Source organism: Corvus moneduloides, chromosome 3 (assembly GCF_009650955.1).
Source record: "Corvus moneduloides isolate bCorMon1 chromosome 3, bCorMon1.pri, whole genome shotgun sequence".
Classification (NCBI taxonomy): domain Eukaryota; kingdom Metazoa; phylum Chordata; class Aves; order Passeriformes; family Corvidae; genus Corvus; species Corvus moneduloides.
The window spans coordinates 57638764-57658206 of record NC_045478.1 but is presented as its reverse complement, the minus strand read 5'-3'; the positions used below and the strand labels follow the sequence as shown (position 1 = coordinate 57658206).

The following is a 19443-nucleotide window of genomic DNA, read 5'->3' as shown; positions in this document are numbered from 1 at the left end:
GTAGACATGTGAAAGGTTAGACCTTCATTTGTGAATAATGGGAATCTATTGAGACTTCACCCATGTGCTGAGTTTTATGTGGGTATACCAAAAATGGGAACAACCCATTGATGTCAGCAAATTTCTTCTTGACTGCCATGTCCTCTAACTAAATGGGATCTGAGCTGAGAAGAGATATAGCAATGGGTGCCTGACTCATGGACTTCAGCAGACAATAGGGAAAGCTTGTGGCACACAGCCCGTTTATACATGTGCTCAGTTGGCCTTTAAATCACATTTTTCCCTAAACGAACTTAATACATGCAGGCAACAGATCCTTCTTACTAGTATGCTCAAGAAGCTTAAAAATAACAAAGTCTTGTTATGATCTAGTATTTTATCTTGTTTCTAGCTCTCTATGGCACTTTACACAGCTATCTTGATTGAGTTGTCTGTATTGATGCCAAGATTATTTTTATTGACTTTTTACAGCTAATTCAGGTAGCTCTGTGTCTGTGTGATGTTGCACAGGACACTGAACTTGGAGAGATAATGCTGTGTTTACTCCCCACTGTTCTCTCAAGTGTAATCTAAAACTGTCACTGGATGGTCTGGGTGACACTGTGACTGTGTAACTCTTTGTCTTCTTGACAGTAAAACACAGTATTCTCTGGGATTAGGGATGCCAGGGGTATATGATTCCAATAGGTGGGTCTTTGGGGGTTCTTTGTGGGGTTTTTTGGTGTTTGGTTTTGTTGGTTGGTTGGTTTGTTGTGGGGTATTTTTCCATCTGAAGGAGACAAATGGCTCCTCCCAAAATGACGCTATTTTATAGCTTCATGTCTCAATAAACATGCTGTGCACAAGACGTATATGATTACAATGGAGACAAAGAAGGAAATGGCTGTGTGAGACCGGACTGTGACTGAGCACATTAAAGTGGCAATCTACAAAAGATGAGTGGTAAAAGCTCTGTGAATAACTGTCTTCTTGCTGAGGAGATGCTTCTTAGGATGCACTTCCGTACTGCAGCTAAGCATAGAGAGAACAGCTTGCTTCATCTGAATTGGTGCTTGTTTCACCTCATGAGAAGCCATTTTGGGGACTTAAACTGTGAGAAAATTAAATGAAAAGCATAATTAAGAATTTTTGTCACTGTAGCTCCTTGTAACTTGCTGCAGGATTACAGGCTCCCTAGTACTAGTAAGGAAGGGGTGCAAGTAAGTCAGACGTGACAGCAGAGAAAGGAGACTAAAATTTTGCCAGAGCTAGCCATTGGATTAATTTTGCTGTAGAATCAGAAGTCTCAAGAACTGAGAGACAAGAAAAAAATGTAACTTTGTGACTTTGAGATTTTTTAAAGGATGTTTTTTTTTTTCAGTTTTAAGATTTTGATCTTATTTCTGCCTCAGGTTAGCTGGCAGAGGTATGGCTAGAAACAGGCTACATATGTTTGTACCTGAATCTCAAAACTGTATGTGCACTGGGATTTATGTATAGAGCCAAGACCTCCCTTGATTGTGGAGAACAGCATTACAGCTGAACTGAACTGTTCTTTTAGTTAAACAGGTTTGCATGTGAGCATTTCTGAGGATAAAGTTTATGTGGAGTTGTGTCTCTTTTCAAACAAGCTTGTATTTCATTGTGAAATATGACAGCACATGTTTAACATGACTTCCCAAAAGTGATGAGTCCAGCTAAAGCTAGTAAAATATGTAATCTCATGCACTGTGGAGACCAGAGGAATTTTTGGATCTCATTTGGAGAGCAAGGAATTTTTTTGTGTTACGTAAGGCTGAAGATAAATGAAATTTGGAGTATTTTTGTTGCAGTGGCAGATGTGAAGGGACTGGTGAATGGGAGAGTTGCCACAGTTCCCTGGTTATTAGCCATTCCAACTGCAAGAAATTTTATTTTCTCAGGTGACTGAATGTAGTCCAGTGTGCCCAATTGGAACCTGCTAAACCTTGCTGCTTTTTGAAACGGCTTTTCAGCTTCACTTGTATTACCAACAAAAGGAATTTCAGTGCTGCTCAGATACAAAGTACTGTAAATTTTAAACTTAAGTCCACTTTTGAGCTAGTTTAAGTGGTAGCTTGTTGAAAACAGTATGTAGTAATTTGCAGCCTGTGTGTTACGTCATTTCCATCGGTAAAGCTGGTGAAAGTACAGGATGCAAACTTAAAGGCTGGGGAGCTGCTCACTGATGCCACATTGAACATCTGCACTTTGTTTGCATAGGAGGGATTTCCAAGTGATTTCAGAATCTAAGATTGGTTTTATTTTACTATTTGTGTATTAATTTATCACCAAAAAAGGACATGAATGTGTCTATGTGGATATGTTGCCTCTTCTTGCACAACTTTTCCTTCTTTTGAGACTGCAAGTACTAAGAGAAGTTCACTGCACTTTGCATCTACTGTTAACTGTCTGTGTCCCATGAAATCTGGTGAGCTTGGAAAGACAGTAGCCCTGACCATTTTGTGCCTGTTTTGCATGGGGAAATGTTAGTGCTGTGAGTACTTCTACTGCTGTTAGGAGCAGATGACAGTACCCCAATTTTTTTTGCTCAGCACTGCATCGCAATTTGTGGTAGGGATGGGATTGGTGCAGTTACATGATGGATGTAGAGGTTTTGATAGCCTGCAATCTACATTAAAAGGTGCCAAGGTGGTGTGGCAGCATAACCAGGTCAGAAAGGTTGAGAGTTATAGGCCTACCTACTCAAGAAGGTATTGAGACTGTAACTGGCTATTGGGACCTACTTTTCCCTGTGTTCTTTCAGAATTAGGGTTGGGGCAGCCAGCAGTGATAACCTGCCTCAGGCTCACCCCAGCTGGGGTGTGACATCTGTAAATAGTGGTCATGGTGTTCTTGTGAAGAGCTGCTGGGCTGTGTCTGTTTTGTTTCGAGACGTATGCTGATGATAATTGCCTTCATCCCTTTCTTGCCTTCCCCTGTGGAAGGACAGCCTTAACTAATGTCATGTATAATATTTTATTCAATTAAGCTGTTTTACTGGAGTAGGAAACATATTATAAATGAAGACAGAAAAAGATATTTTGCAACAGTAGCAAGCCCCTAGTGAGTTCTGCTCTGCTTTCTGTCAGAAACCACCTCCTACTGCCTGCTGGTTAAAACATTTCACATTTGACATCTAGTTTATAACTGTATGTATTGATTGCTGCTTTTGTATGTATTCTTTGTATGTCGAAACAAAGACAGCAGGTCTTGAATTTCTATAGCAATAACTTTCCCTTGTGTTGAGTTTTTCCATGTATTTCTCTTTCCCTCCTGCCTGCATTTCCATAGAAGAAAGATGTGATTGTGACAATATAATCTTCTCTTTTACAGAAAAAATCTGAAATTATTTTTTGCAAGATACAAGACATTGCAGTGGACAAGTTCTTATGCTTTGCCAGACTTCCCTTACGATGTCAAGTGCATATTAGCAGAAAAAAAATGCCCTGATCACAGTATGAGAATAAGGATTATTGAATTTTTACAAGCAGACATGACCAAATACCTAGAAGGATCATTGTGAGTAAACACCGTTAAATTTATTTGGGGGAGTTACCTGTTGTCTGCAGACATAAATTTTCAAATGGATGTAAAGCCATTCTCTTTGATATATTTGCTTAAATAAAGGAGGCTAAGGGACTGAAACTGACTGAAACCAATAGAAAGATTTCATGCAAGCCTTTAAGCTGTGCCCTTTGTTATTTGGAAGGCAATTGATTGCCTGAGAAATAGTCAGTTTAATGTAGATCAGAATAGACTCCAGTGTTTAATACTGTCTAGAAAACCAAATATTTCTTTTACATCTCCATCTTGTTTGCACAGGTATCCGAACAGTCAGCAATATAACATTGTTGTCAATGCTCTGCTCCAGGCATACCCATTCCTTGATGAAGATGGGAATGGCTTTGTAAGTATTGTGGTCTTTTTCCACACAATCAATCACAAGAAAATAATCTTGTTCTGAGGAAATCAATATCAATTTCTTATATGCTGCCTCTATTTGGAGCACACACACTTGGCTGTGTTTGGCAAATCACATTCTTATTTCATTATGTCAATTAAAGATTAACCCAGGTATAGCCGTACCTCAAAGCTACCATGAGATCATGCAGGCCTGTACCTGAAGTCCCTGGTTGCTTGTCAGCTACATTTTCTTTCTGGACTGATTTCTGCCCAGGGATAAAGTTAAATCTGATTTATTTCTGTTTTTAAAAACAAAGAAGCCAGCTCTTTAGAAAATTATATGAGGACTAACGTGACTGATGCTCTTGCAATGTATTATGAACATTGGTGTGTTAGATATGAAACTGCAACATGCAGTAATAGTAGTGGTTTAAGGAATCTAGGTCTAATTTAAAAAAAAAAAAATTCAAAAATTTTTTGAGTATCAGTGGGGAGGATAACAGAAGGCAGTGGAAGGAGATGATTTAAATTTGAACCACATTTTTTTCACTTGTGACCCAGAATATCTGTCTGTGGTCTCAGAGGACAGTGGTCACCTTTTCACTTCACATCATTGCTTTATCGTGTGATACTTTTATAGCATCTTGTAAAAGCTTGTGAGCCTCACTGGGGACTGTTAGCTTTGAACATAAATATATATCTCACATGCCATTACTCTAGAAAGCAAAATAATTTTGGGAATAAAAAAAAAATTGAGGCTTAAGGGGTAACTATTCTAGTTCTCCCCTAAGCCCAGGCATTGTTGAAGGGAAGGGACTACGGAAAACAAACACATCTCAAAGAGAAGAGAGGGAGCAAAAGGCCCAGAGAGAAACAGTCTGTCCTCATTTTAATCAGGATACCTCTCTGAATACCCCAGTTGTGGTCCTTGGGCATGATCCTGAGTAATGCTATGGCTTCATCTAGCTTCCTTTAGGAGGAGGAGCTGGAATGATATTCAGCTTGGTCCGAAGACAATTTTAAAACCTTTAATTTTTAAAAACTGATTTTAAACAGGGGTTCTTAAGGTAGGTTTTCAAAGGGCTTTAGTTCCAGTAGGACCATAGACTGGGTGAAACTATTATAACTCTGTTCTTTGGGAAATGGTCATTATTAGCCAGATGGATGGCAGAATTGGTGCTGGCAGAAGTTATGTGATGGGGCAGAGGTTTCAGATTGGTTGTTCGTTATCTTTTGATCTTTCCCTCAGGCTTACTAGAAAGCACATCTGGAAATAACCGCAATAAGTAAGAAAGAAAGCTGGAATTAGCAGTTTCCAGTATTGCTAGTTTAACACTTTCTGAGCCAGCCCCTCTCCATTGCCTGGGTTGAGACAGGAAAAATGGCACTAAAGGTGTATGCCTGCATACTTAAGTTTAGAGGAGGGCATGAGAATGAATTACTATTTTTATTTGCCCTACTGTTAGACATTCTGTTCTTCCTTCATGATCATAAATGCTATAAATACTTATTTTTTCTTGATCTGAGACAGTTGTGTGTTACAACAGCTGTAGTTTAAAACAAACCCTACAACATATGCATAGCTACTTATCACAAGACTTGCAGTAAAATCGAATTCATATACAATTAAGAAGCAAACTAACAGCAAAAAAAAAATTGACAACAAGCATTCTTTCTTTTTTTTCTCAGAAAGGATCTTCAGCAGGTCAAAAACAAAATTTTTGTAGGCTTTCCTTTTAAAACTCTCTTTGACTATCAAGGGACTATAATTTCTGCTTGCTGTTCCTGATAATATTATTAAATGTAAGATGTAAAATATTGATTACTGAGATATTTTGAATACCTTAAAGTTGTTTATCTGTAGTAATTAAATAATTGTTGTTATTATTACAGTTTTTTAAATAGTACATTGAAAGTATTCAAGAAATCTACTGTCAGTAAAGTTCAGAGGTAAGGGGGAATGATAGGTAAATGTAGAAAAGGAAAACTAACATGAGAGTAGGGAATGATAGGTAAATGTAGAAAAGGAAAACTAACATGAGAGTAGTATTTTAATCAAAAATGCTAGTTACATTTCTTGTTAAATGGCATTTGTATATAAACTTCTGGGGAGGCAGTTCATATAATGTGGTTTTGGTGTGTACATTGGGAAGAGTGGAATAGCGCTCTGTAAGTTCTTGTATCTCTGTGGACTCCAGAGAGAGCCTCAGGTGGCCAGCTGTGCACAGATGTCAGTGTCTGATAGAAAGCCACCTCCTTTTCATGTCTTGTAAGGCTGAAGGATGGGACACACCAAACATGGCAATTCAACTGGGCTGGCCTCTGACAATAATGGTTTCCTCTAGTGGTAGTGTAATAAAGTTATTGGGGTCTTTTTAGAATAACAACAAGCCTGTTTCCAATTTTTGAACTTTTAATTTCTTGTCAAAGTTGCAGGAAAAATAAATTATTGCATGCATTTTATAAACCAAAAGGGCTGAGAAGAGTTTGGAGTACCAAGTTTTGCGTTCCCTCTGGTGCGCTGGAGCTCACTTCTACCATTGAGTACTTTTCTTTCTGCCATGTAAAATGCCCTGTACCACAGTATTGTAAATTACATTCGTTTACTGCTCATTATTTATTGCTGTGCTATGTCTCAGTTCCTAGATTCATTTTAACTCTAAAGTTATTCTTAAAAGGAAAGCAGTTTCTTACCCTTTGGGGTGGAAGAGCAGCCACAGCATCTGCTGGGCTCTGCAGAAGGCTGCAGTAGTTCTTAGAGAGATGTCCTGAGAAGGTCTGTTGGTGGTGTGATTTTAACTCACAAGCCTTGCAGTTTTGAGCCCTTCACCAGAAATGGATGTGTGTTGGCTGCTGGAAGGGTGCAGCAGAAACTGTTCTGGGTTCTTCCCTGGCCAGTGCACATGTCTGTGTGGTGTGGCTGGGAAGGGGCAGGCAGCTGGGCTTCCTGGATGAGAAAAGGGAAAACTCATCCCATGAGAGATTCTGGAATTCCAGAATTAACAGAATTTTCTCCTGGCCAAGCACAGAAAACAAGAATGTAAAGAACCTGATGTTCTTCAGCATGGATGGAGAAACTTTGAACTGTAAATGTCAGCACTTCTGTTGCAACATTTTTGCGGAAATGAAATGAACAACTGGAAAAAGGGAAAGATCTTCTGGCAAACATAGAGGAACAACAACAAAAACCAAACATAAGAGCACCTAAATTAACACCAGTATTTTCATGACAGGAAAAAAATTACTAGCAAAACTTTCAAATTTTTTGGTTTATTTGTGGGGTTTGTTTCCAAAATACTGGACATTTATTTACATCTCCAAATTATTTCAAACAAATAATTTAGACAATGTGTGTGTTATGTAGAAAGATAGTCTAGTATTTTCAATCTCATACTCTTGCAATGAGAGGTCATTAAAAGTTTGTGGTTTCAAACAAAATTTGATTTTTGGTAGATTATTCACAATTCTGTTTTGTCAGTTAAAAATTTTCCCATTTAATTTTGCGGTATTGAAAAAAATATGCTTCTGTTCCATCAGCCCTTTCTCAAAGGTTAGCCAATACAACATAGTCAGGACAATGATTATGATCCTAAATAAATTCATTTACAAATAAAGTCATGAATAAGCCTCTTCATGAATAAGCCACTTATGTACTACGAATTTTAAAAGAATGTTATTTATGAGGTCAGTCTAGAAGCAGGGATTAAGAATTATCTGGAATTACAAATAATAATTTAAAAAATAATTTTCTACTAATAGTAAAACTAATTTAAAAGGCTGTGGAGTACCTGGAATTAAATTAATTCCAAGATTAACTTTTGGTAAGAGTGCTTTAAAGTGACTACCTAAGTAAATTTTCCCATGGTATTTCCTTCTACTTACAAAACAATGCTATCCTAAACTAACATATGATGTTTAAAAAAATAAAAATATTCATTTAATAATGAAATAGCTTATTAGATTTGTGATGTATATTGTAACCAATACAACATTTGTAAGTTATGGATGAACAGTTTATATAGAAAAAGCCAAGGTCATAGACACAGCAGTCAAAAGCAAATTGGCATGATACTGTTTCTTGACGACTTGCAAGGTATTCTATCTCATTTTACAAGGCTTAAAGCCAACAATTTGGAAAGAATCATTTCTCTTATTCCATTTCATTTCAGCCAACCTTTTGAAAATCATATGATTTCAAGAAAACATGACATGAGGAAGGAAGAGAGAGGGGTCTCTCATCCATGCCACTTGCCAGTGGGCTTTGCATAAGCAGCTGCCTTGAGCTGGTGGCTGCCAAGCGGTGCTGTGGTGCCTGTGAAACCCAGCATGCCAGTGCTGACATGCTCAATTCATGTAACTGCTGCACACAAGATGATTATTTGCTAGTAAATTACTGCTTTTAATCTGCATGTAATCCTTTTCCTCCTATGTCAGATAGACACAGGCTAATCCTTCTACTCCTTTACCAGGAAGGTAAACCTTCCTGGGGTGGTGTTCAGGGGAAGCGGGGAAGGGCAGGGAAATTCATAGAAAAAAAAGTTGTTGGTTCAAAAATGGTAACAAAAGCGTTCTTTTTAGAGGATGCATTACTCACTAGGGAAACCACACGTGCTTGCAGTCTCATTCTGGAAATAGGTATGTGAGAAGGGACTTGGCTAATTTTATGCCAATCCTATTACAGAAATAGGTTTAGTTAAAATTCTTAATTTATTGGGGGACTGGAAGATGAAACAGCTGATAGCTAGGAACTTTGAGGGATATTTAAAGCCTTGTATAGGTGTCAGCATATTCTTTCATGTGAAAGAATAAGCAAAAATATCTTCTAGCTAAATAAAGATTTTCAAAAGAAGGAAACTGTGTGCAGCTCAACTACAGGGATGCTTAAATTGTCATCTGCTAATATATTCTGGGATGATCATGTTTCAAAATATTATAACATCTGTTAAACACTTCAGAGAAGCATTAAACTAAGGTTTTTGTTTGCTTCTTTCTTAGCAGCCTTAAAATAGCAAGCTAGGCATAAATTTTGCTAGGCATATGAAGATGGGGTATTTGCATCAAAATGTGTAAGGCCAGAACTGTAAATGTACTTAGGGACCTTAATGGTTCAGGTGAACAAGTGGGATTTTCAAGGCATGTAGTCTCTACTTCTGAAAATGGTGCTGAAGTGTAATACTCACATCGAGGCTGTGACTATGTGTTGTGAGAAGACTGGGTGAGCAGTTGTACTCTATTTTTGTCGTTATCTTTAGGTTGGTGATGTGACTTCTGTTCTGGCAGAACCCTAAGCCTGAAGTCTGCATTTTAGAAATGCAGATGGGCTTGTTTTCTTTCCAGTTCTTGGATGTTCAACTGTGACTGGCAGTGAGAGGATGCTTCAGTAAGGGCACAGAGGTGGGTGGCAGGGAGTGTTCCCTGGGGAAGGGCACGCCTGCCCTGGTGGGCCCCGGGCTGCTCAAGAAGAGCTGAAGTAGACACCACAGGGATTGTGTTCTCATAGCTCTTCCACTGCAATTTTTTGCCATTAATAGAGGTCTTGCTTTTAGGATTGAGGGCTTGTAGGTCAGCTAGAACCTGGGGAGGTGGGAACAATAAGCTCAGCAGGAGAAATGCGAGGTCACACTGACTTCACCACCATCTCTTAAGAGATCCTCTCATCTGTATCCTGTGGGTGAGAAAGGTAGGAATGTCAGACTCACTGCAAAGAGAGATACTGTACTACTTAATCTACTTCTACTGAATTCTGGTTTACACCAAAGTTAACCTTTCAAATAATTTGATCTTGACTAAGAAATGACACCATTTAGGTAAGAAATTTAGGGCAATCATTCTGTTTATTTTGTGCTTTAGCATGTCAGTGGGTACAGGCTTGAGTATAGTATTGAGTGAGTATAGTATTGGAGTCAATTTTGAAAATTAAGTAACAGATATTTGAATCTCTCTTTACATGTCCTGTCATTTACAGTCACTTTTCTGTTTAATTTTTGTCCCCTCTGACTGTTGAATACCCCTCAATAACTGGAATAAGCAAATGATTTTGAGGAATGACAAAACTACTCAAAACTGTAGGTTGTGCCTCCAGATGTGTTTAACAGCCTTTGCTTAGAAATTGCTTCCCAGGGTGTCAATGGCAAGGCAAGGCTAGCTCCTGCCATGGGACATCCAGCTTTGGGCCACACGTAAATGGCCACTGGTCCTTAAGGATGCATGAGGAAGTTGCTGTCCATACAATTTTCAGAAATGACTTTTCAATAACTGAATAAAGAAATACATAAGGGTGACAAAAGCAGCAGGGCCACGTAAGCTCTGTCTTTGACTGCCAAGGAGTGATGAATGGCTGCATTAAACAGGAACTGCGCAGAAATGCTTTTAAGTTGCACTTTACATACCTTGGGGTGTCTTACAAACGCTAGGACCTATTTAAATGATCCTCTTAGTTCAGCAGTTTTGAGTTCAGTTTAAAAATATACTTGATCCCAGTATAACTGTAGGCTCCCAGCAAAAGGTAGTACCAGGCTGTGTCTTTCCCACTCCTTTCTGTTAAATACAATAATCATACAGCTGTGCAACCAGTCAGATACTGCCAGAGGCAAAGGAAAAATAAGACACTAAACTAAAAAAAACCCAAAAACAAACCACCAAAAAAATCCCCCAAAACCCCACAGCACAGTTTCTCTGGCATCTGTGAGCTGATCTGCTTCACTATGTAGTTTCACAACCCGACGTCATGAATGGAGCATAAAGCAAGAGCTGAGAGAGGGAAAGCACACTACAGTTTCTCCGGCAGCCTTGTATAGATCTAACCCTTAGATTCAATTCCTGCTATCCTCATCAAGCCACAGCAGTGCCATTAGCCCAGCCGTTGGTTGCCACAGAGCCATTTACCACAGGTGCTTTTGTTTCCTTCCATCCTGAAGCCACCGGTGGTGCCGCCCTATGAGTCTTTTTCTGCTTAATGGCAAACACTTTCGTAGAGTTAGATAAAACAAAGTGACCTGCTTTAGGATGGGGCAAATTCTTGAAAGATACTTGTAATGATAGCTATTTCCCCTCCCCCCCCCCCCCCCCCCCCCCCCCAATGTAGCTGCTGTGGAAACGGGCCCTTAAAGATCGTTTCAAATACGTGCGGAGACCCATTGAAGATGATGAGCAAGTCCTGAGGAACAAATACAAGTTTGGCCACAGGAGAGGACAGACCAGAAAATCTTCGTTTGCTGAAAATAAACTCGATGGTGTCCAGGGGCAGGTAGAGGTAAGATTTTTGGTGCTTGACTGAGTTCAGTCTTTCAGCTTCTCTCTTGATTGTAAGGCCATCAGGCAGTAAAGGGGACAACTGATCTCATCCCGTTCAAACTCATTTTGTATAGAGCTTGTCATATGGCCAGACCCTTGACTTCTTTTCATTTCTGGAAAACTAGGTATCAACAATAGAGCTAAGCCTGATACTGGATGCCTTGCACATTTGTTGTCATTTAGAATTGTTGTAAATTAGACAGAAAATACGGTCTGTTTTTTTAAATGCAGTATTTCTATTCTGCTCTTAGTTATATGCCTCCAATTAGAGTGAAAAACCATAGAGGCTTATGTCTACTAGCTGAAGTCTCTGTACAAATAAGAATGCAAAGAGGTATTTGAGCTGGTAACAAATGTCCGTATCCTCCTCTCACCTTGCACTTTGTTATGTAAAATCTGTTTGTGTTGATGTGTGATATACACTGGAATGCTTACAAATCTATGCATACAGTTGCTATGTATTGCTTTAATTGGAGAATTCAGAGAGTTATCACTGTCCAGTAAGTGTCTGAAGCACACTAATTAATTTAGACACTTTCATAAATACACTAAGGTTCCAGCTATGCTCTGCCAGTGGTCCACTGCACTTCGTGCTGCAATTAAAACACGGTAAAATTTAAACAATTGTAAGAATGTGATAAAGAAGATATGGAAGTAGATATTTATCTTTCGTTCATCCATGTCCATCCTGCTGTTTACCAGACCCTGTATTTAGGGAAGCAAGAGTGGTTTATTGGATGCATTTCTGCATATATTGCCCTTGTGTTTGAAGGTAGCTGTAGTCTCCTGTACAAAATGCAAATACATGTTTGGTCTGGTTTTTAGAAATTTCAGTAATTTCTGTTTGTTTCCTTTGGGTTAATGTGTTCAGGAATAAACACCTCCCTTCTTTCCTGCTTTAGTTGAAGGGTTTGCAGGATGTGTGAAGTAAGAAACCTGTAGCTTGGGTGCAAAACAATGAACAGTCTTGCACCCAGTAAAGATGGAATTATAGGCTCCTGGTTTTGTGTTCACGTTAAGAGTTAGCCATCCTTTATCTGCTAAAGCTTGGAAAGGGCACACGTGGATCTTTTCTGTCTTACGGGCTCACTGAGAAGGGCTTTGGAGTGATCCTGTAGGAACTGCATGGTAAACTTCATTTATCTGTAGAGAGGGTGTAACCAAACTGTGCTGTGCAGACCAGGAATCACCACTCTCTTTAACTGCTTTGCCCGAGGCCATCACTGGTCACCCTTGTTTGCTTTAGAAATTGAGGAAGAATGTTACATCTCTTCTGAAGGCCTAGACCTTTTTAGGTCATAAGCAAATTAAGGGTTAAACTTAAAGGAGGTGAGAGGATGCTGAGTATCCCTAAAGAGCTTTTCCTTTCCTTCTCTCATTTTCCCTGTATCCTGAACATATATATATAAAATACAAATATAAATGCAAGAATCAACACTTGTGTGCCCTATTAAGGCTTAAGAATGAGTTCCATAAAACTGAGGGAATCATAACTTCCTTAGTTTTAAATGTGTTTCTACATTGAAAGCAGCGATGTCTGACTCTGAGATCCTAAATTATGTCACTACATATGTGCAAAACTGAGCAAAATGTTTAATATTATTTTTAACAAAAGCAGTGTGGATTTTTTCATTCTTTTTATTTAGAAACACACATAATGGCACTTTCCTGCCAATCCTTGGCACTAACTGCTCTATGAAAATACAAACTGTTAAACAAAGTGTTTTAGTCTCAAAAAATAAATATTTGATCTAGAAGCCAATACCACAGGGAAACCCAAATGATATTCAAATTACCATTAGCCAGATCCCCTTGTCTTCATCCCTTTTCCAAGACTGGAAGAATGAATCAGCCTTGGGTGAACTAGAAGCCAACACATCAGAATTAATTAAGGTAAAATGGGGGGAAATGAATTCCAGGTTAAGGACACCTTTGGAGAATAGTTAATGAAGGATTCCTAGCCCCTTTGGGCCACCACACTCTGCTTTAGATAGGCAGAGTAGGACATTTAGGGCATTACAGGTCAAAGCTGACTGGCAGAGCTATGCAGATGAGAGAGCACATCTGTTCCCAGCAGATGACCTACTTAGCAGTCACACAGCTGACTTCTATATGGAGCTTTAGTTCCTGAGCAGTCATAAGCTGTAACTCTGTCATGTGTGCTTTATGTCAGTATAGTCTTGAATTGTCAATTGTATGAAACTGATAAAAAGATTATTCACTGATAGGAAGTGTCTCACTGTTATACCTGGTATTTATTTTTATACGAAAAGAATAATAAAGTTATTACTACTAATAAAACCCTTAACCAATCTTTTTACTTCTTCATGTGAAAATCCAGCTGCTTACCAGGACAAGCTTCCTGTGATGTTTTGAGCCAGATGATGTCTGCCCCTTGGTCTGCTCAGGACCCATTATCTTCCAAGCAGGCATTCCTCCTTCAAAAGCAGCTCAAGCGTACTTGGCCTCCCATGCAGGGCATTGCTTCTAGGTGTAACATCTGTCTTTCTCCTCCAGTTTCTTTAAAACATCTGCTGATGTGCTCCTCTTTACAGAGCATTATATTCAAACAAGATTGAAGAGTAGCTACTCTTTTTCTAGTGACTTGCATTACGTGAAAGGTCTTGAGCAAGTGCAGGCCAGTAGGATGATGGTAAGTAAGTACATAAACCCATGCTGGAGGTATTTGTCACTAAAGGAGATTTTTACTTAAATGATGCTCCCTACAAATATCCATCAGGTTGCACCACCAGGGAAAGAAGCTTGGACTGTGCCTGACAGACATAAATTTGAGCCTCTGTGTCTGAGGGATATTCAGAATTTTATCAGGAAAGCCTCCATAAACAACAAATTTTATGGCTATGATGTGAGAATCCTCCTCAGTCATTTTCCACAGTCAGGCAAATATGCCAGAGATGCAGTAATCCAGAGGAGAGTGCTTTGTAATGATAACGACCTTCATCTGCTGCAAATGGAAGGTACTTTCCATGAGAAGGGTGATCACACGGTGAAAATACATAAGAAAAGCAAGCCAGTTTTCCCTCTGTAGCCAGGGTGGGATTACTGCTAAACCAGCCATCCAATGGCTTATTCTGACCAACCTCTTTATTATTTTTTTAGCATCAAAATCCCCTTTCTCTGCCCTAAGGACATGTTTGGTTTATGGTCCTTCAGGCTATGAGAGAAACCACCTCCTACCAGTTGTAATAGGAAGGGCCCTAGACTTGAGGGAGCCAGAAGGAAAAGAAAGAAAGGACCTTCCTGGTCCTTGGCCAAAGGATTGTCAGAAGGCAAAAGGTGATGGAGAGGGAAATAGGGTTAGAGCTGATGATTGGCTTGCATACCTTGAGAGCTTGTGGCTCAAACACTGTCTTAGTCTTCCCAGGGGTAGTGACCGAAGAGCAAATTGTCCCTTTCAGAACTTTAAGCTTGGAAAGCTTGTCAGTCTTGAGCAGTGCTGTTCATAGAATGTGTGACTTCACAATCATTTCAGTTAGCTGAATACAGAAATGAAAAAACCCACAGATATGCTGCATGGCTCCACCTGCCAATTCAGGCATGTGTTTCCCATAGGTCCTGTATCATATTCTGCTACTTCCAGAGGCTTCTGAGATACCCTTATAGCCACTAAATAGCTATATCTATGCAGCTGGATTAAGCTCCTTCCATCCATCCCAGACATTAAGTAAGAAAATATCTCCGCAAAGGGACTACCTAAGGGTATCTTAAGCTACCTGAACTGTAAGGGAATATAATCGGCTAGAAGACTGCTAGTAGTTCTTGATCTTAAATAAAAATGGAAAGAGAGTACAGTCCCTCTCTTAGAGCCTCTTATTTCTTACATCCTATGACAGCTTGTTTGTGAGGTCATCAGGGTTTCTCTGAAGCTGTCACACAAATAAATTTGGAGTTAGGTGTGAAAATGAAGGATAGGCTCTGACAAGATGTCAACTAAGATAGTGGTAGATGTCTGCAGATAAATGGGAGTATTTGCCACACCCAGCAGAGCTGGGAATAACATAATGAAAACTATTTGTAAAGGGGGCACCATCAGGCCATCTTCTTTCTGTGTCAAGGGGATAGACACAAGAAATGTTTTGATTAGTACTTAGGCTGGGAGAAGAGGAAGAATTCTGCAGAAATTTTAACTCACTAAGTTGGACATCTATTGATATTATTCCTGTATAGGGAAGATAAACAGGACACTTGAAATTTGTGAATGTGCAAATCCTGTGCCAAGAGGATGAAAAAGCAGAGAAGACCCCTGGCCCAGGAGGAACACCATATATTCTTGCTTCAGTGGTATCATGCAGTACAAGAATGGTGAAATTTACCCTGTTGATTGTATCTGGAAATTGTCTTTTCTGATGAAAGGAGGAATCAGGATTGAGTGAGGTCTACCCCATGAGACAGAGTCTCTTTTACCTCAGATTAGGTAAATTCGGCAAGTTAGACATACCCTAGGGATTTGCCTTTCTTCGAGGTGATAACTAACATCATGTTTGTCAATGACCTTATGCCACTGCAAGAGTCAGAAACTTGAAACAAGATTTCAAGGAGTCTGGAAAGAATAGGATTTGGAAAGTGATGGCTGGAGAAAAAGGGAGCAACGAGAAAAATAAAGCAACAGTAAGGGAAAAAGAGAACTAAATGTCTGTAAAATTCTCAGAGGATGAACAGCTTGTGCATGAGATGCAGAAATTCTCTTGGCTCAATCTCATGGCACTATTGGCAGGTACAGCGTTAGGTGTGATCTATACTGAGAATGCCATACACAGATGAAACAGGGGTGATAGCACCTTTCCCTCTAAGATTAATGGTCTCCAAATCAAGCGTTGGAATATTTGCACAGCCAGAATGTGAGCATACATATATAAACGACCATTCAATGGCTGTACTGAGCTGTTGTAATGTGAGTTTTCCACTAAAACTTTGATGTGCGTGCATCAAACTTTGAGTGTGTAGTGTTGCTTAGTTAATATTTTAAAATGCTTTTAAGTCAAAGCAAAAGCTTTAAACACAGATCTGTGACATACATCTTGCACTCCACCTTCTTATTTATGTCAGCCAGTGTCTTCATTGTTCTGTGAGTGAAATTGTCAAGTACAGGTTGTCCCTTGATAGAGAAAACAGATTTCTCTCATTTTGCTTATGCAGTTTATGAAATCAGAAAGCAGTTTCTGTGATCAGAAATAGACTGACTTATGTGGCTTTGAAAGTTTTTGGTTACCACTGACACGTAAATCTATCTCTGAAGTTGCCTGCCTGGTTCAAAAGGGTAATTATGTGTAATTAAAGCAAAGCCTGCTTTAATTAAACATCTCATTGGAGTACAAGTCAGTGTGGATCCTGCTGATAGTTACATGCTCATTTTGCTCGAAAGCAGCCTGTCCATGCTGTTTCACCTGTCTGTGTTCAGTATTTGGACGCAAGAGGTGGGGCATGGTTGTGATGCCTTCTCAATCCTCTCCCACCATCCAGGATGAGAAGATGGGCCATGACCAGTGTAAAGGCAGTTTATAGCCTGCCTTTCAGATTCATACTTGTTTCAGATCCAGTGTTTTGGGGGCTTTTTTGAGCAGATCTTCACTTTCTAATTGTCATAGCCTGTTTTGATCACTCTTCCTGATATAAAACGCCCCCATGCTCATTACAGTAAATGTCATTCCAATGAGCCTGATTGTCACCACAGAAAAAAGGGCTGTCCCTTACAATAGTGGTGGTAAAAAGAGTTCTATACACTGTGCTTTTATGATGCCTTGTGTCTGTAGGTGTTCGAAATAGCAAGACCCACTTTTCAGCATTCAAAAATCAAGACAGACGATTCAGATTATGCTCGCTTAAGTAACTGAAAGCTGTTTCTCACTCTGAAGAAGTTATAAAAGCCAATTAATGGAAAAGATTATTCCAAACATGGGTCCTAACTACTGTCAGGCTTTCTTGTGCAAGTACCTTGAGCACTGATGCTAACTGATGCAGGTAGACTCAACAATCAAGAAGTCTTAGCAGCATCAATGCTCTCAGCAATAACATGACTTGGAATGTGCACTGGCATCTGGCAAGGAAAATTTGAAATGTGTTTTTTAAAGGAAATATTATTAGCAGCTGCTGGGAGCTGACAAGAGCAATAATAACAAAAGAAAATGGCTGTACCAACACTACTACCCCTCAGCATCCCGGTCCCAATGTACGGTGTAAAAGGAGCTCCCATTCAGTGCTGATGCCACTGAACCTGTCTGCACAGCACTGCTGTTCCAGGACATGATTCTCCTTACCATCACGTTTTTTACATTGCTTTCCAGCAAGCAGATTAGTCTGCATCCAAAGGAATTGCCTCAAAGAAATATTCCCAGAGCATCCCAGGTGAGAAACCTGGATCACTGGTTGGCAGTGAGCAGACCGACAGCATGCAGTAGTGTCCTCATATCCATCTCTTTAACTCCACTGCTCCTATTCGAATTCCCTCTCTCAGACTGAGGGGCCAGTAGGTCCTATTGGCATTCTTCAAAAAAGAGATCTTGATATTTGTCCTCAGCAACCATTAGGCTGCATTTGCCATTCAGGAATTGGTGCAAACCCATGTAAAGAACAAGAGGTGTCTGTTGTCCACATCAGAGGCGCCTTCATCACTCTGTGATTAGGCAGTCATGTTACGTTGGTGTTGACAATTATGTCCTTTACGATTTATGATGCTGGCTTTCAACCATAACTGAAATCTTAGACCTTGGAGATCACATCATGCATAAGAGTTGCTCCCTTCCACCTTGCAAACTGATGTAGCAGTTTCACTGCCTTGGCTGTGGCACCATTTCATAAAAGTGCCTGGCTAACTGGAGCTTTTTTACAAGAATGTGCTAATACAATCTCGTATCTTGGGAAGAATCAAGATCCATCAAAAGGACATTTAAGAATTGGGCCTTTATTTAGAAATCCATCTCCAATCAAATGACTATCCTCTTGCTTCAGGAGGTGGGATGAATTAGGGATTTGGAGTCTAGTAGTTTTATGTTTGCATGTTTTCTTGCTTTAATGCGAGCATCTTAACACAATCTACTTGTATATGGTTCCAAATAGAACCATGAATGTCAGGTGGGGGGGTCACAGTCAAAAGGCATCTGGAGCATAGGCAAGGAGCCTCATAACCTGTGTGGCTCCCAGACTTGGTGTCTTCAGTCACAGATACCTGAGATGCCAAGAAGTCAAGAGAGTTTGTAGGCATGGGCACCAAGGGATGGGCTCCCTACTGCTGTCACCCTTTGAGTGTGAATCCAACAGAATGAGTAGGATCCTTGGCAGGACCATCCTTCAGGCTAGGGCTAGGTTACTCTGACAGACAAGTACTGGGAATCTTCTGCTTACCATATTAACTTCCTTTCTGCATCCTTTTGCCTTTTTCTCTGTTCTGCTGCTCTTCTCATGAGTTTGTGACAAAAAGGCAGCTTCTTATCTAAAGACATTGAGATAAATTCTCATTTTTTCCAGAAGGAATTTTTTTTTTAAATTCAAGTTTTTATTGTTTAAAAAGAAAGGAAATCCTTTATGTTATAAACTAAGTCTGTAGGTTGCTAAATAAGAAAAAATTCTGTATACAAAAATAATTAAATATCACCAATTAACATTCTTATTGCTGCAACTGAAATGGATTTTACCGGTGACACATTTGAAAATGTGGCCAGAGGAGTTGGGTGACCTCGAGAAGTAAGGATTCTTCATTTAATGAGGCTATTTTTTTTAGTTCTGTCTGGCATATATACTGCACAGTTAGCTGTGGCTTCTTCAGACATTGAGACAAGAGATCCTGGCTTTGGCCTAGGTAGGATTGCTTTTGAATGGTATTGAAATAACTGAGCTTTAACCTTATAGTCAAATTTTACTGGAATATTGCCATGCTGTAACTAGCTTTCTTGCTTTGACGGTTGAAGTAGAGAGGATGTAGAGTCCTCCCTAAATAAGCGTGTGGTAGGCTGATAAACCAGTTCAGTAACAGCTTCCAAACTCAGATTCTTCCTGCAATGTTAAAGTTAACTATAAAATATTTTAAACCACGCTTGGAATCATTCTCCCATCAACTGGGTGTCCCACTGAGATAACTTATTTCCCCTGAAAGAAAGCCACCTCTCACCTTTCCACTTACCTTAAAAACCAACTTGTTCACAAACTAAGAATTTGGAAAGACTATAGATAGTGATTGCTCTAAGCAGGATGAACACTGCAAGAAAACAAATTTTAACACTGACTTCTGCTTGT

At 39.5% G+C, this 19443-nt stretch overlaps 1 protein-coding gene across 3 annotated transcripts in view; it reads left to right on the top strand.

Moving 5' to 3' along the window:
• Window positions 1-19443, top strand: part of SAMD3 (sterile alpha motif domain containing 3) — a 36165-nt gene that overhangs the window by 9664 nt on the left and 7058 nt on the right. For all 3 annotated transcript variants that reach the window (XM_032101714.1, XM_032101713.1, XM_032101715.1), the window contains exons 4-6: window positions 3334-3519; window positions 3823-3907; window positions 10988-11155. In XM_032101714.1, the coding sequence (XP_031957605.1) occupies window positions 3334-3519; window positions 3823-3907; window positions 10988-11155 (439 nt within the window). The remainder of the gene's footprint in view (window positions 1-3333; window positions 3520-3822; window positions 3908-10987; window positions 11156-19443) is intronic.